Raw genomic sequence first — 24817 nt, forward strand, 5'->3', positions numbered from 1 at the left:
TATTCAGCAGACACCCCTGTATTTTATGACTACGATTTAGTTTATAAGAATAAGCAGAGTTTTCTTACTGTCCTTGTCACCTGTGTTATTACATAAGGAGAACCTCTGAAGTGATTTATATTTTATTGTGTCCTCCATGATATTATGGATAGTATAGATAACCTAAAACAGTAGCTTACAATGATACAAATAATATAATGGCTCTTTACATACAATGTCATTCGTAGATTTCAGGTTTAAGTAGGTGGGAACTTGAGAATAACAGCTACTGGTAGTCATTGATGTAAGGAACATCTGGAGGTATCGCCATTCTGTAGACTGAGTGTCCAGTTTGGATATTATCTGAAAGAAATATATAAATATCACAGTTATGCACATTAAGGCTATGGTTCCAGGTACTGAGCTGCAGCAAGACGTAGTTTTCTGCAGCGTTTTTCCCAGAAAGTCCACAGAGTTTTCCTCTGTGGACTTTCTGCCCCTATTATACATATAGGGAAAACATCAGCATTTCCATAGGTATGTTTGGCATGCTTCGGTTATCAAAAGCACAAGTGTATTTGAAATTACAGCAGATTTTTTTCTGCAATGTGTGGTGCAATGCATTTCCGCCATGGCCAAAACAATGTATTTCTGCAACGTGGGGCCCCGACATAAAGGAGACTTATATTTTTAAGAAAGTTAAACCTTTTTTTCAGAAACAGTTTCTGTCTAACCCATGGACTGTGTTTGGTATTTCATATGGTGGGGTGCCACTGCAATACCAGATACAGTTGATGGTCATGGCCTATTAACTCACCATGTTGTCCTCTATGAAAGTTGTTTCCCTGGCAGGTATATCACTATAACTGTTGAAGAACATCAGAAGACTCAAGATGAAATCCATTGCCTGTAAAGCCAAAAACGGCATAACCAGTCTTCCTTGATTCTGCAATAAAGGAAAATGAATAAATAAAAAAATATAAGGTTAACAAGAGCAGAACAATGATGTAGCCTGTATACACTTACTTTACCTTACACTTACATTCAAGCCTTGAATTTTTTTAGTGCTAGTTTACATGGTGCAATATATAAGTAGAAATATGCATTCAAAATGAAAGTTAAAACACTAAAACTGAAAAACCCTTAGGGTACGTTCACACAGGGTTTGACGCGGAATCTGCCTCAGAATCTGGGTTCAAAAAACGCCTCTTATTGACTTCAATGGGAGCCCTTCACTTTTTTCTGCTAGCAGCTTTTTGCTGCTCGCGAAAAAAAGAGGCGAACTGCCCTTTCTCGCCACGGAATCCAGATCTGAGCACGCCTACATCTATGTAAGATATGAGATGTAAGCTGTGATTAGGTTTCCAAGATGTTTGGGACAACCTTCCCGCCAATTTCCTTTAAACATTGTGTGCATATTTTAATGCTGTTTTAAATGCAAAAGTTAGTTACACCAAATATTGATTTATTGATTTGACTTAGATTTCTCTTTAGTTCATTTACTTATTTTTGACAATGAACAAAATGAAACTATTAAGGCTATGTTCACACTTGCATTACAACTTCATCATAATATCTGTCTGGACAAAGATATGCTGTATACACGGTTTTGTCATGAAACAATGGTCACCTGATGGACTCCAATATAGTCAATACTATACTGGAAGCAAGAGTGAAACCAGGGATCTCAAGGGAGAACTGGAATGTGGATTTCACAGAAATTTGTCAGCAAAAAAATAAAACACAATGTATTAAAAACACAAATCCCGCCAGAAAAAAATAGGTTAGGTAAGCTTTAAGGTACTTTTTTATTAGACCCCTCTAACACACGGTGGGGCAAAAGTTATGAACCGGTTTTAAAGGGATATAAAACAAAACCAACTCAACTTACAGAAATTATGTTTATATTGCCTAATTCAGTTCAGAATCTAGTTTTTTTACATTGTTTTAAAGATGATATCAGGAAGATGGCGGCCGTCAGCACCGATACACTCTTGAAGGCGAATTCTGAAGTTTTCAACAGCTCTTCTGCACATTTGGATGGGTATTGGAGTAACTTCCTCCCTGATTCTGTCCTTAAGTTCTTCCAGGGTATGTGGCCGATTTTTAAAAACCTTTTCCTTTAGGTACCCCAAAGGAAAAAGTCACAAATGCTCAAATCTGGTGAGCGTGCAGGCCACTCCACATCACCCCTCACAGAGACGGGGTGAAATCCTAGCAGTGTGGGATGTAGCCCCGTCCTGTTGGGAGACACTTCAATAGCATTTCTTACCAGGATGACATTTTGAGGTGTTCTTACTGTTCTGGGTCTTCCAATTGCTGAAGGAGTTGCTGTTGAACCAGTTTTTTCCAATGTCCTAGCCCAACGCCTAATTGCATTACCCCTAGGGACGTTACCCCCAACAGGGATATTGAAGTGTAGTCGGAAGGCCCTCTGCTTGGTGATAACAGAATGGCCATTTTGAAAAAACGTCCTCACAGCAAACCCACAATGCTCTCCCGTCCAAGGCATGGATTCTACTGACAACTAGACCCTCCCACTCTCACAACGAGGCCCCACCCCTCTTCCCACCACCACCACAGGCTGAGCGCTAGCTGGTCAAAACCAGTTCATACCTTTTGCCCCACCCTGTATATAACATATATGAGTCTTATCCTAAAATGAGACATGTCTTGTTTATATGGTAATTTGCATATCTTCCTTATTCTAATACTTACACATGGCTCGAACTATGTATATCACCTACCATTTTGGTACCAACCAGCAATGAGAGACTGATCAGAAACAGGACCACGAGAAGGAGGAAGCTTGAAAGTGTGTCCGCTGAAAAATAGAAACAGGCAGGCAGTACATTAAAATTTATTTTTCACTGTGCTGACATTCCACTAGAATTAATAAATTCATCTGTCATAATCGCCAATGTAATTGTGTTAGTCAGATAAAGTTAATTAGAAAGCCAAACAAATTTAGTAAAATTTAATAATAAATAAGATGTAATAAAAAATGAGTCACTGACTTTGCTTTATGTTTGTATTTGGTCCTCTTCACTTCTAATCCACATATTACAGAAATGCTAAAATCTGTCGATTACATAGAATTTGCAGTAAGTCTAATTGTTTAGCATTAAAATGTAAGGGAGTAATTATGTTCTAGTCATTTGTAATGTGCTTTGCAGTATTCATTGTTAAATTCTTTCTGACTCATTTCCCAATTTCAGACTTTTCTTTATAGAGGGAAACACTGGTATAGTATTAATTTTCAGTCAGTTCCATAATTCAGTCTTGTCAATGTAGAATTGTGAAAACAGGAAAAGACTAGAGATAGGCAAACCTCTCAAGAGCCACTTAATTTGGGTACAGATGCTTCAGGCCCAAGATTTGTTTTGGATTGTGCAAGTTTGGTAAGAGCATATTAAATTGGCTTAAAACATAGTGTAGAAAACTCTTAGAGCTCCTAGGAACCTATCTATCCTATTTCTATCAAAGTTATGTCAAAGTGAAAGTTACATGTATGTCTATGGAAAAACAGAAGTCAAACATTGATTATAATGTCAATCTGTTTCCCATTAGTCCCAACAGCACCACAGTGATGAGGTATTTCTGCCCCTGTGTGCTGGCAGGACAGTATGGAAATTTTAATAACCTTTAAACAGTTAAATACTTAGCCCCGCTCCCTTCCAATATAAGGAAGAAAGAACCTCCCCACAACTGTGTAATTATAAAGAACAAGAAAAATACACACATATATATATATATATATATATATATATATATATATATATATATCCTATTAATATTATAAATGTGAAATGTTTGTGAGTTTGTGACTTTGGATGTTCGGATGTTTGGCGGTCAATCACGCAAAAACCGCTCCACCGATTTGGCTGAAATTTTCCACAAACATAGTCACTACACTCGATATATATATATATATATATATATATATATATATATATATATATATATTAGCTGGTACCCTCGACTTCGTCTGCGGTGATTGTAGAAGTGGGTATATACAGGCGCGGGTAAGGTTTTCGTAGTGTGTATAAGGTATGGGATATGAAATGTAACTTTGTATCTTGTTTTTGCTGTAATTCTGAGAGCACATGAGACTTTTGTGTTGAATATAATTTGTAGTTCAGCTGCTATACGGTGTTGGTATAAACTGTACATAGTGTCTTTGGGTCAGAGGTATTTCAGGTTAATATACTTCGATATACGACATTGTATGAGTTGTTATTTTGCGCCAGTACATGTAAGTTTTGGGCACAGGATACTCTTGAGCAAGCAACATAAAGTCTGGCCCTGTGCATGACAGTTTAGTAACTCCATGCACCTCTTATTAATAGCAATTAACCCCATCATGTCCCTCACATTAACCCCTGTGTAAGAGTTACTGATAGAGATGAGCGAGTACTGTTGGGATCAGCCGATCCGAACAGCACGCTCGCATAGAAATGAATGGACGTAGCCGGCACGCGGGGGGTTAAGCGCGCCGGCTACGTCCAAGCGGAAGTACCAGTTGCATCCATTCATTTCTATGGAGCGTGCTGTTCGGATCGGCTGATCCCAACAGTACTCGCTCATCTCTAGTTACTGATATGTGAGAGACTTGGAGGTAATAATTAAGTATCTTCATTACTGAGGTCTTTTATTAGTCCCTCCATATGTCTCACATATTAGTAACCTTTATATGGGGCACACAGGGGTTAATATGAGGGACATGATGGGGTTTATTCCTATTAATGTGAGGCACATGGAGTTACTAACACTAAACTAATAACACCAAATGCCTGACATTAATGTGAATAGGAACTAAAGGAAGGGAGCTGTGTGTTTCTTACTTTCAGTTTGCCAGCAGCTTCGGCAGGAGCTATCACTATAGCAGGCAGGCAGAGACTTGAGCGATTAAGCTCCACCCCCTGGGTTTCCTGCACCCCTCTCAAAGGGGATTGTCCTTATGCCTCAGCTCTAGCAGAGACTTCATTTAACTCTTGCAGGTCCTGTGCTGCTGGCATGCCAGTGAAATATGGCAGGAGTGCCACTCTTGGCACATGTGCCAGGGGTTGCTGACCTCTGCTGTAGGGGGTAATATGAATTTTGTGGCTTGCTATGGTCCAAAGTGTGTGAGATTGCAGAGATAGTGATGTGAGTTTGGGTTTTGTGGGGGTCCTGGGAAAAACGTATGTGTGCTATTGTGACAAAAAGTAGCCTATTGCGCAATCGAGTGTAGGGACTATGTTTGTGGAAAATTTCAGCCAAATCGGGGTCCAAAGTGTGTGAGATTGCAGAGATAGTGATGTGAGTTTGGATTTTGTGGGGGTCCTGGGAAAAACGTATGTGCGCTATTGTGACAAAAAGTAGCCTATTGCGCAATCGAGTGTAGTGACTATGTTTGTGGAAAATTTCAGCCAAATCGGTGGACCGGTTTCTGCGTGATTGACCGCCAAACATCCGAACATCCAAAGTCACTCTATTTGACCGGTGAACTCCAGAAGGCCTATTATATATATACTGGCAGGGGTCATAATAGGCCTTCTGGAGTTCACCGGTCAAATAGAGTGCAATGACGTCTGCCCAGTCAGCAGCTGGCAGTTTCTCCCATTCAGCCACTCTCTCAAACATAGTCAGGAAGGCCTCCACGTCATCATCTGGGGTCATCTTTTGCAAAGCTCTTTGCACAGCCCGCTTCTCATCTCTGTGCTCAATAGGTCTTTGCGGGCTAGTGACAACAGTCTCTTTAAGGAGCCCAATTTGCTCCATCAGCAAACAATTCGTTTGTTGTTGCTGCACATTGGACTGTACAAGATGCTATATACACTCACCGGCCACTTTATTAGGTACACCATGCTAGTAAAGGGTTGGACCCCCTTTTGCCTTCAGAACTGCCTCAATTCTTCGTGGCATAGATTCAACAAGGTGCTGGAAGCATTCCTCAGAGATTTTGGTCCATATTGACATGATGGCATCATCAACAGTTGCCGCAGATTTGTCGGCTGCACATCCATGATGCAAATCTCCCGTTCCACCACATCCCAAAGATGCTCTATTGGATTGAGATCTGGTGACTGTAGAGGCCATTGGAGTACAGTGAACTCATTGTCATGTTCAAGAAACCAGTCTGAGATGATTCCAGCTTTGTGACATGGCGCATTATCCTGCTGAAAGTAGCCATCAGATGTTGGGTACATTGTGGTCATAAAGGGATGGACATGGTCAGCAACAATACTCAGGTAGGCTTTGGCGTTGCAACGATGCTCAATTGGTACCAAGGGGCCCAAAGAGTGCCAAGAAAATATTCCCCACACCATGACACCACCACCACCAGCCTGAACCGTTGATACAAGGCAGGATGGATCCATGCTTTCATGTTGTTGACGCCAAATTCTGACCCTACCATCCGAATGTCGCAGCAGAAATCGAGACTCATCAGACCAGGCAACGTTTTTCCAATCTTCAATTGTCCAATTTCGATGAGCTTGTGCAAATTGTAGCCTCAGTTTCCTGTTCTTAGCTGAAAGGAGTGGCACCCGGTGTGGTCTTCTGCTGCTGTAGCCCATCTGCCTCAAAGTTTGACGTACTGTGCATTCAGAGATGCTCTTCTGGCTACCTTGTTTGTAATGGGTGGCTATTTGAGTCACTGTTGCCTTTCTATCAGCTTGAACCAGTCTGGCCATTCTCCTCTGACCTCTGGCATCAACAATGCATTTCTGCCCACAGAACTGCCGCTCACTGGATGTTTTTTCTTTTTCGGACCATTCTCTGTAAACCCTAGAGATGGTTGTGCGTGAAAATCCCAGTAGATCAGCAGTTTCTGAAATACTCAGACCAGCCCTTCTGGCACCAACAACCATGCCACGTTCAAAGGCACTCAAATCACCTTTCTTCCCTATACTGATGCTCGGTTTGAACTGCAGGAGATTGTCTTGACCATGTCTACATGCCTAAATGCACTGAGTTGCCGCCATGTGATTGGCTGATTAGAAATTAAGTGTTAACGAGCAGTTGGACAGGTGTACCTAATAAAGTGGCCGGTGAGTGTATATATACAGTCCTATGAAAAAGTTTGGGCACCCCTATTAATCTTAATCATTTTTAGTTCTAAATATTTTGGTATTTGCAACAGCCATTTCAGTTTGATATATCTAATAACTGATGGACACAGTAATATTTCAGGATTGAAATGAGGTTTATTGTACTAACAGAAAATGCGCAATATGCATTAAACCAAAATTTGACCGATGCAAAAGTATGGGCACCTCAACAGAAAAGTGACATAAATATTTAGTACATCCTCCTTTTGCAAAGATAACAGCCTCTAGTCGCTTCCTGTAGCTTTTAATCAGTTCCTGGATCCTGGATAAAGGTATTTTGGACAAACAATTCAAGTTCAGTTAAGTTAGATGGTCGCCGAGCATGGACAGCCCGCTTCAAATCATCCCACAGATGTTCAATGATATTCAGGTCTGGGGACTGGGATGGCCATTCCAGAACATTGTAATTGTTCCTCTGCATGAATGCCTGAGGATTTGGAGCGGTGTTTTGGATCATTGTCTTGCTGAAATATCCATCCCCGCGTAACTTCAACTTCGTCACTGATTCTTGAACATTATTCTCAAGAATCTGCTGATACTGAGTGGAATCCATGCGACCCTCAACTTTAACAAGATTCCCGATGCCGGCATTGGCCACACAGCCCCAAAGCATGATGGAACCTCCACCAAATTTTACAGTGGGTAGCATGTGTTTTTCTTGGAATGCTGTTTCTTTTTGGACGCCATGCATAACGCCTTTTTTTATAACCAAACAACTCAATTTTTGTTTCCAAAATGAAGCTGCCTTGTCCAAATGTGCTTTTTCATACCTCAGGCAACTCTATTTGTGGCGTACGTGCAGAAACGGCTTCTTTCTCATCACTCTCCCATACAGCTTCTATTTGTGCAAAGTGTGCTGTATAGTTGACCGATGCACAGTGACACCATCTGCAGCAAGATGATGCTGCAGCTCTTTGGAGGTGGTCTGTGGATTGTCCTTGACTGTTCTCACCATTCTTCTTCTCTGCCTTTCTGATATTTTTCTTGGCCTGCCACTTCTGGGCTTAACAAGAACTGTCCCTGTGGTCTTCCATTTCCTTACTATGTTCCTCACAGTGGAAACTGACAGGTTAAATCTCTGAGACAACTTTTTGTATCTTTCCCCTGAACAACTATGTTGAACAATCTTTGTTTTCAGATCATTTGAGAGTTGTTTTGAGTAGCCCATGATGCCACTCTTCAGAGGAGATTCAAATAGGAGATCAACTTGCAATTGGCCACCTTAAATACCTTTTCTTATGATTGGATACATCTGGCTATGAAGTTCAAAGCTCACTGAGGTTACAAAACCAATTTTGTGCTTCAGTAAGTCAGTAAAAAGTAGTTAGGGGAATTCAAATCAATAAAATGATAAGGGTGCCCATACTTTTGCACCGGTCAAATTTTGGTTTAATGCATATTGCACATTTTCTGTTAGTACAATAAACCTCATTTCAATCCTGAAATATTACTGTGTCCATCAGTTATTAGATATATCAAACTGAAATGGCTGTTGCAAACACCAAAATATTTAGAACAAAAAATGATTAAGATTAATAGGGGTGCCCAAACTTTTTCATAGGACTGTATATATATATATATATATATATATATATATATATATATATATATATATATATATATAGTCAGGGTCTGGGATTGCTAGGTGGGGTGGCATAGACACACAAGTCCAGTTTCTTTTAGTCCAAAACAAAGGTAGAGTTTGTTTTCACTCAAAAAGGTAGTGCAGCAAAAAAAGGAACATCAGCATGCCTGGCCTGCCAGATGAAAAAGCTAGAATAATTTATGAATTGGAAAGGATTCTATGACTCTGAGAGGTCTTGGGAGGCAGAAAAAAATTTGGATTATACTGTAGCTTGCAGTGGCCGCTGACACTCAAAACAATGACCCAGTAGGCCATGGAAGCTATCTATTGTCCATTCCCATAATTGGTGCTCCATCTGTTGACAGTGGCCTGAAACTTTTCCACATGGCCCAGAGGCCTATATTGCGATATCAAGAAGGGATAGCTTTCCTAGAGAAATAATGGTAGGTAGGTAATTTCCATGCATGTTAAAGTTGCGGACCAGCTAGATGATTGGGCACAAACTGCTGTTTACATTTCTTTATGGATGATGACTGATGTTGCGATAGAGAAGGGGGAGAAGCAGACAGGGAAGATAATGATAATGATGATGACTATGTATTAGGTGTGGATGTGGACTATAAATAATCATGGAGAGAAGGAATAGAATGATTTTGCTCACTTGATGCCATTGCCAGTACTATTCTGGCAAATGGGTTGGTGAAACTATTTCATGTTAGTACGGAGAGACCTAATCCTACACTTGCATGCCCATAGCTAATTTTCTGCTTGCAGATCTTGCACCTTGCAGTTTGTCATTTGGCCACAAAAAAAAATTCCCATATTGGAATGTATGCATGTAGCTACTGCCGCCAAAACCAGCAGCAGCTTAAATGTGCCACCACCAGCCCAGCATGCCTTAGACCTACCCCAAGCAGGTCTTTTGGATGTAGGGGCTGTTTACTATTGTAGTTGCCACCGCTCCTTCCTCTGATGTCACCCTGTCACCCTGACCTGTTTGTCAGGTCTTATCTATAATAGAATCATCATCTGATTCAATAATTTCATCCTCTTCCCCACTTTTTTGGGACTTATCATGTCAGTGGGGTTCCTCTATGCCCTCACAACAGATTTAACCCTAGTTCCCCTACCAGCATGACTAACAGTAGCACACCCTGTGCTACTACTACACGATTGTCTTTCACCTCTATTTCCTCTAAAAAAAAAAAAAAAAAAACACTGGCAGTTCTCACCCAACTCATCAAGAACAGGAAGTCTTGTGCTATGAGAAATATCATAGAGTAGCTGACAAGCCTCATAACACATAACTGATTGGATACCAGAAAACCTGGTAAGCATACCCTACCGCTGACCCCTGCATAATTGGATAATCAGCCATGTGAATCCTTTTGGATGTAGCACGTATTACTACTCCTAGATGAAAGTCCTTGTATGCAACTATCTCCCCGTGTGTGCCAGCAAGCAGAACCTTTCCAACTTACTTATAGGAACTCCACATAATTCAAGAGAACGAGCTGCACTCAATGGATCTTCCATAGACTCTATTTCCATGCAGCCTGATGAAGGGTTTATAGTTGGATCTTTAAACTATAATAAATTATTTAAGAAGCATAACCTCTTGGAGTGCGATTCAACTTTGTTTATTGGCTTATGATGGCATATGAAGGCAATATGCAATGAATGGCCTATAATAGCACAAAAACCCCTGTAATAGAACAATTCACATATGGCCAAATAGACTCTAAAAGTTAATTACTGGCTTTTATTGTTATAGCCACTTTAAATTGTGGGAACATTTGACTTCTTAATACGTAATAGTGAAGTTGTCCTGCATTAAGAGGCCAATGAGACCAGAGACTGTGTAACTACCCAAACTCTTTTAATCATATCTTTATTGAATTCTAGTGTTGGAACATATTTCAGGACGCTTTTTTTTTTCTTTTTAAATATAGATTGTGAGCCCCATATAGGGATCGCAATTTACATTTGTTTTTACTATCAGTATGTCTTTGTAGAATGGGGGTAAATCCACACAAACACGGGGAGAACATACAAACTCCTCGCAGATGTTGCTCCTGGCGGGATTCAAACACAGGACTCCAGTGCTGCTAGGCTGCAGTGCTAACCACTGAGCCACCCTGCTGCCCTTACTTCAGCACATTTTTATGTGAAAAAAAATAATGTGATGATACCTCAGTAACTGAATCATTGTATTTGGGTAAAAACCTGTGGTTCACTGCATCTGGATGTGCATGTGTGCTATTTATTATATGCTGGTTTATTGTTTGTCTTTAAAGAATGAGGTATTTGTATCTATCTGTTTGTGTATGTTACATCAGTATTGCTCTTAACAGTTATTATGATAATGATGATCGCCATCCTCCAAGGAAATTAGTGGGCACTGGAGTATTGCCCTGGTAGTCAGGGACCTCCAGCAAGGCCTCCAGGTACGCTACTATCAATCCTTTATTATGCTGACAGCCAGAATAAGCTGCAGTTCATCTGTATATTTTCAAGTATATCTGTGATCAGAAATCTCACTGTCTAGACCCTTTCTGGGACAAAATAATACTTAGGCTGGGTTCACACAATGTCTTTTGGCATGTAATGTGGCACGTAGACACCGCGGGAGCTTTTGAGGGCCGTATATGCTCCCATTGATTTCAATGGGAGCCGGGACTGTGTACACAAAATCACGGCCGCAATATAGCGCCGTGTATACGATCCACGCTCGTATCAATGCGAGCGTATACGGCCCGCAAAAGCTCCCGCGGCGTCTACGTGCCACATTATGTGCCAAAAGACATTGTGTGAACTCGGCCTAAGACTAGCCTCTGTCCGCGACTTTGTCAGCGGGTTGTTGGAGTGGATGATCCGCCTATATTCAGCAAATTGCTGCCTTTGATGGTTTGCCTGCTCTAGTGTTTTGGCAGCTCGCATCTCAGAAGCTCACTGGGATGCTATATAATGAGCATGTTGTTGGTGTTGATAATCCACCTCCTCCGGCGTTTCGGCAGCTCTCAAGTTGGCCTGGCACTGAAGTTGTTCTTTGCACCGTGCCTGTAATTGTTACGGCATCTCAGCAGCTCGCTGAAACCCCATATAATGCACGTTTTTGCGTGATTGAGGAACAAACATCCAAACACACAAACTTTCACTTTTATAATATTAGTAGGATAATAGACTTACCAATGTAGTTAAAATTGCTCAGCTCAGTGCTGTATTTCTTCCTTTTGCCCATCTCAACAGAATATTCAATGAAGAGTATAACGCTGATTCCCTGTAAAATAAAAATCTAGGCTCAGTACTGGACTCAGGTTGGCTTACAAGTATAGATTATAATAGATTGTATGGCACTATATTGATTGAAACTATGCTGTATTAAAACTGAATTGGAGATATGTATAAAACACTTCTGTAACATCTCTGCCTGTTCGGGTCACTACACCACCCTCTGCTCGCATGCTGCGGCGCAGGAGGCGTGTGCAGTTTGAGAATCTGCTTAAAGTTTTTAGTTGCACTGTGTGAACACGGCTCTAGTCCTTAATTGGATTTGCACCACACCCGTCTTCTGCCAAGGTTGCCTCTGTCCATTAAGTGTTAATCTGGCCTTGCCCTGTGATTGACAGCTGCCTATCTGTGAACTCCATGGGCTGGTTCTTCCTCCCTATTTAGCCTTGGTTCCCATTCACACCAGTGCTTGTTATTGCCGTGCGCATACCTGCTCTTACTGTCCCTGTTTGCTTATACTATTATACTTGACCTTTGGCTTTTCTCATTGACTATTCTCTTGACTCCGATTTGGCACTGCATCGCTCTCCTGTTACCGAACCCTGGCTAGCTGACCTCCCTTTGTTGTTGTTCGTCTTGTCTGCGTTTTGTGTTTCACATATTCAGGGAGGGATTGTCCTCGTGGTTGTCGCCTATTACCTAGGATAGGGCCTGGCAATAGGAAGGGAAAGCGGGGGGCTTCAGCTTAGGGCTCACTGTCTCTTGTGCCCCTCCCAGGGTTTAACAGTTCTGGGAATTGCTGTCTTAGCAATTCCCTTACAACTTCTGAATTATTTAAAGAAACAGCACCAATTTTGTCCAAGGGCTGAATATGACAAAAGAAAGGAAGCACTCTAATAAATTCAATGCAAGTGAATCTTTATTCACCCAATATCCAATTTGTCCATGGTATTTGTGTGAAGTTGCATAAGAATCATCAGTTCACTTCAATCAGGCTGATCTGCAATACTAAGAAAACTATTTTTTCAGAAGTCTTACTTGGTTTTGCAGCATAGGAACACATCATAAGAGATGCTTTCTGGACTTCAGGGAAAATTAGATTTGCTTACCCAACAGCTACTCCTATAGTCACTCTTATTGCCATGACTGAGCCCCTCAAACCCCCTTGGTTAGCCTTCCTTTTACCTGTAAGGTAATTATATGGGTCAAGGACAGAAGTAAATGAAAGATGAATTTAGATCTTCTAGTCAGCAAAAAGCAAAATGTCCCAGCCACACTAGAACACCCTGCCTGTGTTTATATACTGCATATTGCTAATAATTAGAGATGAGCGAATAGCGTTCGATCAAATAGCTATTTGAGCGTATATCAGGCTGTTCGAGATATTCAATTCCAATCGAATACCACGCTGCAAATGCAGTAAAAATTTGTTTCCCCTCTCACCTTCCTTGGCCCTTTTTTTACACCATTAACTGTGCTGGGGAGGTAGGATAGGAAGTAGGAAAACTTAAATCGGGTGACCTCCACTTTATACGAATAGTGGATTTCAGATTTGGTTCATATGCAACTGTGAACTAGACAGGGGTAGATGTACTGGCAGGGTTAGCTAGGAATTAGCTTCATTTAGGTAGGAATCTTACTCAAACAGCTCTTTGGGGCTCTATATACCTTCCTTGCCAGCCCAAGATACATACAAGCGTACAGTAAATATATGGAAAAAGTCAGCTCCCGCATAACGCAAGCTGCCAGCGATCCCGATTAGCATATGGTGCGCTGTCACAATGTGTTTGCATTGAACTTACTCTTGCATTTAGATCGGGGTGGCAAGGTCTCATCACTTTCAAACTTCACCTGCAAGCACATCTCGTGGCAGCCCATTATATGCTAGTCGGGATCCCTGGCAGCTTGCGTTATGCGGGAGCTGATTTTTTCTCATAGGAATGCATTGACCAGCATTGATTGGCCGAATGCTGTACATTCGACCAATCAACGCTGGTCAATGCATTCCTATGAAAAAAGTCAGCTCCCGCATAATGCAAGCTGTCAGGGATCCCGACTAGCATATAATGGGCTGCCACGAGATGTGCTTGCAGGTGAAGTTTGAAAGTGATGAGACCTTGCCAGCCCGAGCTAAATGCGAGAGTAAGTTCGTTCAATGCATCCAGTCTCAGCACTCCAATCCGGATTAGGCCCAAATGAATGGGCCTAGTTGAGAGGGAGGTGTCTTCAAGCGAATCCGCTTGAAGAATGAGCATGTCGCTTCTTTTTTTTCCGGGAGCCAGAACAAACTGCTCCCGGAAAAAAGAACTGACCGGCTCCCATTGATTTCAAAGGGAGCCGTTTTTTGGGTCAGGATTATCAGGCGGATTCTGCCTGAAAATCCTGACCAAAATACCCAGTGTGAACTCAGCCTTATAGCAATCTGCTATAGGCCAACACTAGTGTGAACCTAGCGTAAGTAGAAATGTGTTTTAGATAACCCAAATTTTTTTATTTTCCTTTCCCTCATCAATATAATTTTTAACACCACAACAGAAACAATCTGGAAATTTATGAAATTCTATAAAAGACAAACTGCCTTTATTGCTCATGGCAACCAGTAACAGTGCATGAACACCAAATATGAACTCCACTTGCCAGGCCTTTGCATGCCATGTGGTTCCTAGCTATTCATCAATAGGGGGTTAACTACCAGGGATCACCCACTTGGCCAAATACTGTTACTAGTGTTTTAATTTTACACCTTTATAGGCTGCCTTTTGTATAACCCTATTAGGCTGTACATTGCATTAAATAGGCAGTGCAATATATTATATAAGCGATCTGAAGAATGCAAGCCCAAGTCCACTAGGGGGACTATAAATAGTCTAAGTACAATTTTAATAATGCAATAATCCCATCCTTAAATATTTAATAAATACTAATAATAATGAAAAACCCCCAAAACATAACACATATTGAGCATTGCCACATTCATAATGACCTTAATAAATACTGTAATATTACTTTCCCTGTATGGTGACTGAGGGAAACAATGCCAGAATTGCTCTTTTATCTTTTGGCCACTGAAAAACAGTATAAAAAGCTATCAGAAAGTGTTGTTCCCAAAAAAAGGCATCAAAAAGAATTTCAGATCTTCCTGCAAAAAATAAGCCATCACACAATTCTGTTGACAAAAAAAGATTAAAAAAAATAAAGGGGTTGTGGCTTTATGGACACTTCTTCCCTGTCCGGAGGATAGGAGGTAAGGGTCTAATCGCTGGTGGCCCAATTCCATCGCTGGTGGTCCCTAACTGATTAGGAGGACAGGGGACCGCCAAAAGTCCCCCTAAATGTTTCTTAGGGATGGAGCACCTGTGTAAAACTATACAAATTTTGGTATTAATGTAATCAACTCAGCAAATAATATAATGGTTAATTAACCACACGGTGAATGGCATTTTTATGGCATAAAAGGGAAATCTGTTAGAGAATTGCTAGGACAGCAATTCCCCAGAAGCGGCTGGAAACCCTGAAGAAAGGGGCACAAGAGACAGTGAGCCCTAAGCTGAAGCCCCCCACTGTCCCTTCCTCTTGCCTGGCCCTATCCTACGCAATAGGAGGCAACTTGGAGACGATCCCTTACGGAACTCTGTGCAATACTCCTCGGCTGCATGGCAAGGAGTTGAGACTCCGCAAGTGCAATGTGGTCTGGCTCAGCATAAATAGAGCCCAGGAACTTAAAAAATTTTTCATAGTCAGACCACTCCTCATCCTCAGGAGGGAGTTTAAGGGCCCAAGCTTGTGGATCCCCCTGTAGCAGAGATATAACCACTCCCACCACTTGGGCCTGAGTCGCATGTGGATTAACACGAAAGTACAGGCGACAAGACTCCCTGAAAGTCTCAAATTTTTCATGGTCCCCAGAGAAACAATCTGGCAGTAACATCTTAACCCTAGGAAAGGAAGAAACAGCTGGGGATCATGCAGCAGAGCAGCCTCAGTAAGGGTCTGAACCTGTTTAGCTAGCTCAGCTACCAGACCTGCCAATCCCTCCAACTTGGCTGCAAGGCCCTGAATAGGATCCATGCTTATCCGGAGGGAAGTATGGCAGTTGGTTTTTGGGCTTGCTATTATGTTAGAGAATTGCTAGGACAGCAATTCGCCAGAAGCTGCTGGAAACCCTGGAGAAAGGGGCACAAGAGACAGTGAGCCCTAAGCTGAACCCCCCCCCACACACACTGTCCCTTCCTGGCCCTATCCTACACAATAGGTGGCACCTTAGAGACGATCCCTACCTATATATGTGGCACACAAAACGCAGACAAGACAATAACATCAAAGGGAGGTCAGCTAGCCAGGGTCAGTAACAGTCGATCAATAAGGTGTTAAAATCGGAATCCAAAAGAATAGTCAATAGGGAAAGCCAGAGGGAGGTGAAGAATCAGAATATAAGTAATAACAGCGAGAGAAAAAGCAAGTACGCACAAGGCAAAAGCAAGCACCAGTGTGAATGTAAGCCAAGCATAAATAGGGAGGAAGAAATCGCCATGGAGTTAATAGGTAGACAGGCTGTCAATTACAGGGCAAGACCAGAATTAACCACTTCATGAACAGCGGCAAACAAGGGCAGAAGACGGGTGGGGTGGAAATTCAATCACAGAACTAGATCAGAGCTGACACAGTGCAACCAAAGACTTTAAGCAAGGAAACAAACTGCACACGCCTCCTGCACCGCGGCATGCGAGCAGAGGGTGGCGCAGTGACCCGAACAGGCAGAGACGTTACAAAATCGCAAAATTGTTGTATTTATTTTACTCCTTCAAAGAAAGAATTGCTAAAAATGAATCAATGAGATATATCTACCCCAAAATAGTGTCATTAAATACTTTCATTTGTCCCATAGAAACAATGCCCTCCTACAGTTACATTAATGGAAAAATGTAAAAGTTATAGATGTTGGTAGATGAGGTGGAAAAACACCCAAAATGCTTTGGTCATTAAAGCCTAAAACAGTCCAGTCACTAAAGGGTTCATTTGGCTCTGCACCCTCACTAGGATGCCTATTTTATGCGCTCATGCCCACAGCTCACCACTAACTAGAAATGTTTTCACCTTCCATTTTAGTGGTTAGATAAAAGTTTCCATTATCAGATGAACTTGGACTCCCCTGGGAAATAAATGCGTAGTCTCTGAGCCAACCTAGTCATCTGCGAGAAGGCACCTGCTATTACTAATGCAACCACAGACAGCATCTGCTGCAACATGCCAGCTAGGTCTATTTATTACATATCTCGCTATGTCTATATTTATGTCTTTTGCCGCACCATCAGTATTTACAGCTTTCGTTGCTTCTGTATTTCATGGCAACTGCAGTTTCTTCTGCTTTACACAGTAGTATTGCCTTGCATATAGTCACATTTTGGTATATTACATACACCTCAGTGACTATAAAATATAAAGTTTTTATAACTATATACTTTATGGATCTGGAACATTTTAGTCAAGCAGCATTATACATTTCAGGCTAATGGTAAACATTTTACCAATCTAAAACCCAGGTTATTGCAAACTGGAAAAGTCAGAATCTCCATTAATAAAACTAAAATCAATTTCTAAACTGTATTACTCTATCTTTATATTTACTAATATATGGCCACTACAGAGTGGTCAGCAATGCCAGATTATAATACGCTTAATTTGGGTGGCTGCCCAGGGCCCAAATCACCCACGAACATCGATGTAGCCATATACCATTAGCAAAGAGAGGAGTCACTAGCACTGTGCACTCCTATATCTTATCATACATCTACACCAGTTTCTCTTGTGTTACATGTACAGTAAAAGTATTGGGGGCGTATACTGGCATTGCATAATACTGCTACTCATATCCCACATATTTGGGAACTGCACTTTTGTAATCCTACCGTGTTTCCCCGATAGTAAGACACCCCCGATAGTAAGACGTAGCGGGGGTTTTAGGGAGGTCGGCTAATGTAAGACATACCCCGAAAGTAAGACATAGTGGGACTTTCGGGGTAAAAAGAATGTAAGACACTGTCTTACATTCGGGGGGGGGGGGGGGGGTGTTACTACTGTATCGGGGAAACACGGGGCTCCGCTGTGCTGTGAGAGCCGGGGGGAACCCCCGGGAGAGGGAGGGGGCGTTCCCCCTGGCTCTCACAGCACAGCGCTGTGAAGAAGGACTTTGCCGGCGGCCGCTTAACCCCCCGCGTGCCAGCCGCTTCTATTCATTTCAATGGCACGCTTCCATTGAAATGAATGGAAGTGCTCGGCACGCGAGGAGTTAAAGGGATTCTTCCATTAAAAGAAGTTATTTCCTCTGACCACGTCGGAATAGCCTTAAAAAAGGCTATTCGTCTCCTACCTGTTGCCATATCCAGCACCACCTTCTTCCTCAGCTGCGTCCGCCCCTTCTGTGTCCCCGTCGGGCCTCATGGATGACGCATGCGCAGTTGGCTCTAACAGGCTCTCGCAGCCAGAGCCGACTGCGCATGCATCATCCATGAGGCCCAAAGAAGAGACAGATGGGGTGGACGCAGCTGAGGAAGAAGGCGGCGCTGGCTATGGCAACAGGTAGGAGACGAATAGCCTTTTTTAAGGCTATTCCGACGTGGTCAGAGGAAAGAACCTCTTTTAATGGTAGAATTCTTATATTGGAAAAAAAATGACAGGGGTTGATGGATTGAAGCAGCGGCACATGAGGAGTTAAGCGGCGGCCGCCTGCCGCTTCCATACATTGCAATGGGAGCGTGCTATTCAAATAGTATTCGCGCATCTCTAACTTCAATTGTAAGAAGTTACAATTAAAGTTAGAGATGAACGAATACTATTTGAATAGCACGCTCCCATTGCAATGTATGGAAGCGGCCGCCTCTTCAATCCATATGATTGATGATGATGATGATGATGATGGGGGGGGGAGGGTGGTTGGTTTTCCCAATATAAGACATACCCCGAAAGTAAGACATAGTGGGACTTTTGGGGGTAAAAAGAATGTAAGACACTGTCTTACTTTCGGAGAAACACGGTATATATACTGGCACAGCAGAGAACCACTACTGTTACTGTACATACATGAGCACTGCATAGTATGTCTTCGTTTAGCTATTGTCTATAGCAGGGGTGCCCAATACATCGATCGCGATCTACCGGTCGATTGCAAAGGACATATGGGTCGATCGCGGACTGCAGCCAGGGATCCCCGGTGTCTGCTTGTTCACAGCGCAGGCTGAGAGTTGACTCTCAGCCTGCGCTGTGAACGAGCACTCCAGACACTTGCAGGCCAGGCAGCAGCAGCTCCAGGGGATGGAGGGAGCCGGGGTGCTGCTTGTTCACAGCACAAGCTGAAAGTCATCTTCGGACACTTGCAGGCGGGGCTCCCGCAGCACCGGCCTGCCAGTGTCCAGAGATAACTCTTAGTCTGCGCTGTGAAGAAGCAGACAGCGGGGATCCCTGGGCGGCCACAGAACGGCTGTCTCCTGCACTCGCGCTCCGCCAGGCCCCGCCCACATGCCCGACCATACCCACATACACACCCACCCCACCCACAGGCCCGCCCCGGCCCGCCCACAAAAAGTGGGTGGTAGATCTTTTGTCAGGTCAGTTTCTAAAGTAGCTCACATGCAGAAAAAGTGTGAGCACCCCTGGTCTATAGGAACTGTGTAGTACCAGTACTCTTATACTGTATATATGGGCCCCATATGGTACCACTAATCTAATACTATATATTGTTATATCGGTGCTGTACAGTACCACTTCTCTAATCCGTTTATCCAGTAAATTTGGTTCTGTTATTGTATCTACTTGGTTCTGGTAACATGTGTATGTAGTAAGTTTGGTTCTTTGCGCTGTATATATGCAACAAGCATGGTACTAGTACAATATCTACGTACTGAGCATGGTTCTGTTGCAGTATTTATTGTATAAATTTGGTTCTTTTACTGTAGCTGTGTTGTAAGGTTGTTTCTGGTAAAGTATCTATTCAGTCGGTCTAGTTCTAGTACGTTATCTATGCAGTTAACTTGATTCTGGTCTTGGTCTAGTAATCTCTGTACTATAAACGGCATAGGCAGTATGTGTCAGATCTTTTTAAAAACTTTAGGCCAGTGGGAGCTGAAAACTTCATTCAACCCAAAGTAGGCTTAATGTATCCCTAGTGATCAGGAAAATGAAATTCAGGGTCGCAGCTGAAGACGAGTGAGAGAAGATCGAATCTGTACTGTTTCTGTCTTCCCTATTCACATATTCACATTAGGCATAACTAGCACAGACTGGTCCCCCCACATGGTATATTGTCCCCTTTCCTGGCCCCCATACAACATAATGCCATTTTAATGGCCCCCGTATGTATTAACATACCCTTTTACCAGCACCCACATGGTATAATGCCATATATTGCCTCTTTATAGGCTACCATCAAGTTTGCTGCCTCCTGTACTGTCCTCCACACAGTAAGTGTCCTCTTTACAGTACGTTCTAGTGACTTTAAGCTGCCACCTGGCCCAGACCCCTCAGGGTTTCTCTAATTCCTTGACAACCCCTGTTCCATATACCCCCGCTATTTGGTATAACATCTGAAAGCAGGCCTCCACATGGAATAATGTCCAAAAGTGGCCCCTTCGCACAGTATAACGTCCTATAGCAGCCTCCATACAGTATAATGTCCCAAAGCAGCCCCCTCCGCATAGCATAATGTCACAGATTGGCTTTACCAAAAAAATACTTCCCTTCTTGCTGTGTACTGCACTGAATTGCATCAAGATGTTGGATGTTTGATGCACGGGGCTAAATGGGAAGCAGATAGAGCTATGGGATTGGGGATTGCTACATAAATAGCAGCCATTACCAGCTGTAGTAGTCCATAGGCAATGGTCTATTTATAAAAAGGAGCAAGGGAACCACCAGGCCCCCTAAGGTTGTGGTCACCATAGTTTCACCACTGTATATACATCTTCAAGTGCTGTGTAATACATTCACTACATTGGTTTCTTCTGTTGGTCATGTGGCTGCTTCTGGGTCTAACTAGATGTGATCGGTTAACAAAATAAAGCTCTATTCATACTATTGACTCTTTTTGGAGCCTTTGTTGGTAGCTTCATTAGATTTGACAGGGAGAATAGTACAGCATGTAGCCCCATTATTACTATCAAAATAACGGACACCACCCTGCACCTGAATGGATGCAATTCAATGTTTTTAGGATCTGTCAGGCTTTCACTAGCATCTGTTGAGTGATGGATCCAACACTGCTTATGGCTACCAAATATCTAAAGGAAAAAAGACAGCATGCATAGGACATCATTTTTTCCTTATGTTTCAACCTATTGCAACCATGGTATTTGAATGATCAAAAGTACATATGACCTCCTTGAGCAGACCCCCACATAGATACAGAACACACACCAGACTTCATAACTATAAAGACCCCAACCCTGTATACAGACCCAATACTATCCCCCCTGTATACACAACCAGAATTAGTCACTATTGTATATGCAAACACCTTATAATTATTCAGACTGTAAAAATTGCAGACCAGATTAGACCTCCCCCAACCCATGTCAAGTCCACAGACCCAATGTACAGCCCCACGCATGCACAGTAAGTATAAAGCTGCCACTTATGGCGACCCCCTGCAAATTAGATAATACTTTAGATTCTGCAGTTTCAGACACCAATGTGAGAAATTTGATCAAAGGAGAAAAATATGAAGTATACTGTAATTATATGGTCATACATTTGCAAAGAGTGAAATGAATTAAATTACTTTTCTGTGCAATTCCCTATTATTAGTATTTGGTCGTTTTTAATATGCAGCAGGCCAGAAATGTGATGTACTGAAGACACCAGGTCTGTACTGCTCCAGTGTCATAAATGCCATTGACGTTAATGTCAAAACACTGAGGAGAAATTAATCAAGACTGGTGTATTGTATAGTGGTCGGGATGTCCCTTACAACAGAGTGAATTTGCCCGATTTATGATGAGGCCTGTGTCTTGTTCTGAATCAGACATATCCGCCAGGCCATGTGCCTCGACAGAACTCTATGCTAGCTCGTACTTGATATAGATTTTTGTCATCACTTATGACACAAAGTAGCATTAATAATAGTGAATCTGACGCTCTCATACTCCACTACCATAAGTTTTTTTTGTCTCAAGTGACATTAAAAAGTCCCAAGACACCAATTTGCGACTGTTTTGAATATTCTTCTTGGTTATATAATTGGACAATAGATTTGATGGAATTAAACAGACATACACTTGCATACATCTGGGGTGAGGCTGGTGAGAGCTATAATTGCTGCGAATGGAGAACTCTAAAAGATAAAGTTTAATGTCTAGTTATATTAAATAAAATGGCTAGAAAAGTTAATATAAAGTTATTAAATTAATCTAGTTTGATATACAGTGTAATATGTTCATCAGTTACAACATTAAAATAGAAAAAGTGAATAACAGTGATCATCAATGAGTGTGATATATTAGGCTACCAGTCAACAGGCAGTACTTAAAGAGGACCTTTCACCTCCTGGGGCACATGTGGTTTTATATACTGCTAGAAAGCAAACAGTGCGCTGACTTCAGCGCATTATTGGCTTTCCAGTTCTGTGCCGCTGGTGAAGAGCTATCGGTTCTGGTACCATAGCTCTTCACTGTCAGAAGGGCGTTTCTGACACTCAGTCAGGAACGCCCTTCCTCACAGTAGTGTCTATAGCACTGTACTGTGAGAGCGATGAGGAACGTCTCCCTCTCCTCCTGACAGTACTTGTCCATAGACGAGTACTGGGAGGGCATTCCTCACCACTCAGCATCATCGCTGGGCGGTAAGGAACGCCCCCTCTCACAGTACAGCGTAATAGAGGCTTCTGTGAGGAAGGACGTTCCTGATTGACTGTCAGAAACGCCCTTCTAACAGTGAAGAGCTACGGTACCAGCACCGATAGCTCTTCACCGGGGGCACAGAACGTGAAAGCCTGAATTCAGCGCACTGTTGGATTTCTAGTGGTGTAATACACCGCATGTGCTCCAGGAGGTGTTATTAAAAGAGAAAAGACAACTCCTCAAGGATGTCTAGGGAAATCTAATATCACTGTAAGGCTACATTCACTTGACGGTGAAAACTAACAGTGTGACGTCTGATTTTATAATGAATGCCACACGCCGGCAGTAATTTCAGTGGATTCTATTCTCATGACCGTTTTCGTGGATCGTCAAAATATAGGTCAAGATCTATTATCATCTGATTTTACTGATTCCTCCATACACTCTCGGGTGCAAGATGGCCATGAACAACAGATGCCATGTTTATCTGGCTTAAGCCAGCATCATTGTGAATCGAAAATGCTATCTTTCTATCTTTCTATCATATTCTATCTGTGCAGGTGTAAACATTAATAGTTATATTTCATATAATGAAATAAAGGTTATGTCTTATACAGAGAATTGTCTTTGTAATTGGGTAGTCGATTCCTAGCAAATACGCAGGGTCTGTTTAATCTGACAATATATATTGCAGTAAAAAAGTGTTACAAAAATAAAAAATTCAATTCACCCTCATTTCTCTGTTTTATTAAAAAAAAACCCATAAATGAATGTGTTAGGTATTGCTCTTCAGAATTCTCGAGAATTGTTTTCTATTCTGTTGACTTTTCAGACACTAACCTTGAATAAGAGTATTATTAGTGTTAAAAGCAAGTTAATATCTATTATCTAATTTTACCTTGGTAATTGCAATGGCAAATGTAGTAAATTAAGAAATCACGAGCAAAGCTTTCATACGCTGTTGAAATGGGTAATAAAAGCAGATGAAATGTTATGGAAAATTGATTGGATTTAATTCACTTTTATGTCAGTACATTCTAAACAGAAATGAAGGCTGCATAGAGTCAGCTGTACTGTCAGTGTTAGGATATCAGAAATATAGGTGAAATATCTGTAGAAAACAGAGCATTTCTTTCTCAAGATGTTCTTTTACATATTGGGAATAGATGCCAAGCTAAATATGTGACAATGACTGGAGCGTTAAAGAGGTTGTCCATGCTAAATAATATTTTCTAATTAGGCCAGGGGAGGTGAAAAAATAAAAATACTCAACTGTCCCCGATGCTCCAGTGTCTCCCCAGGGCGGTTCATTCCGGTCTGCCTCCTTGTTGATGAATTTCTTGCCAGCTATGATGTTCCGGATACCTTTTGTTGAGGCAGCTAATAATCCTTAGCGGTCACGTGACTTCTGAGGCCAATCAGCGACCTTAGTGGTCTCAGGAAGGGAACCGGGGACATCACAGGTAGTAACGTCACCCGATCCTTTCTTTAGGCCGCTGATTGGCCTCAGTGGTTAAGTGATTGCTGAGGCCAATCAGCAGCCTCAGGAAAGGAATTGGGAATGTCACAGGTAGTAATGTCACCCATTCCCTTCTTGAAGCTGCTGATTGGCCTCAGTTGTCACGTGAAGCATGTTCTTCTGCCGGTATGTATGGTTTTATTTTATTTTTTTATACCTTCCCCAGCCTAATTAATAAATAAAATTATAGGCCAGACAACCTATTTAAAGGGGCTCTATCATTGGGAAAAGTCATTTTTAACTAAGCACATCCTTGCATAGCCCTTAGAAAGGCTATTTCACACCTAACTTTAGTATGTAAATTGCCTCAGCGATTTTTGAATAAGTCCGTTTTTATTCATATGCTAATTAGACTGGTGCACGATGCATTGTGCACCCCCTTTGCTATTGTTTCCTATGCACAGGCTGCTGCTGATGATGACTCAGCTTTCTGTTTGCACACACACATAGGAGATAATAGGAGATACCAGTGCTGCTGGGAACTTCCTTTGCTGGCTGGAAGCTCATTAGCATATGAATAAAAACGGATTTATTCAGAAACCACTGAGGCAATTTACATACTAAAGGTAGGTGTGGAATAGAC

At 42.0% G+C, this 24817-nt stretch overlaps 1 protein-coding gene across 1 annotated transcript in view; it reads right to left on the bottom strand.

Moving 5' to 3' along the window:
- The window catches only part of LAPTM5 (lysosomal protein transmembrane 5), a 61594-nt gene that overhangs the window by 22802 nt on the left and 13975 nt on the right, over positions 1-24817 (bottom strand). Inside the window, exons 2-5 of the mRNA XM_075264592.1 lie at positions 11848-11938; positions 2727-2803; positions 797-925; positions 214-342 (exon numbers count right to left, since the gene is read on the bottom strand). Coding sequence (XP_075120693.1) covers positions 214-342; positions 797-925; positions 2727-2803; positions 11848-11938 — 426 coding nt within the window. The remainder of the gene's footprint in view (positions 1-213; positions 343-796; positions 926-2726; positions 2804-11847; positions 11939-24817) is intronic.

Source organism: Leptodactylus fuscus, chromosome 2, assembly GCF_031893055.1.
Source record: "Leptodactylus fuscus isolate aLepFus1 chromosome 2, aLepFus1.hap2, whole genome shotgun sequence".
NCBI lineage: Eukaryota > Metazoa > Chordata > Amphibia > Anura > Leptodactylidae > Leptodactylus > Leptodactylus fuscus.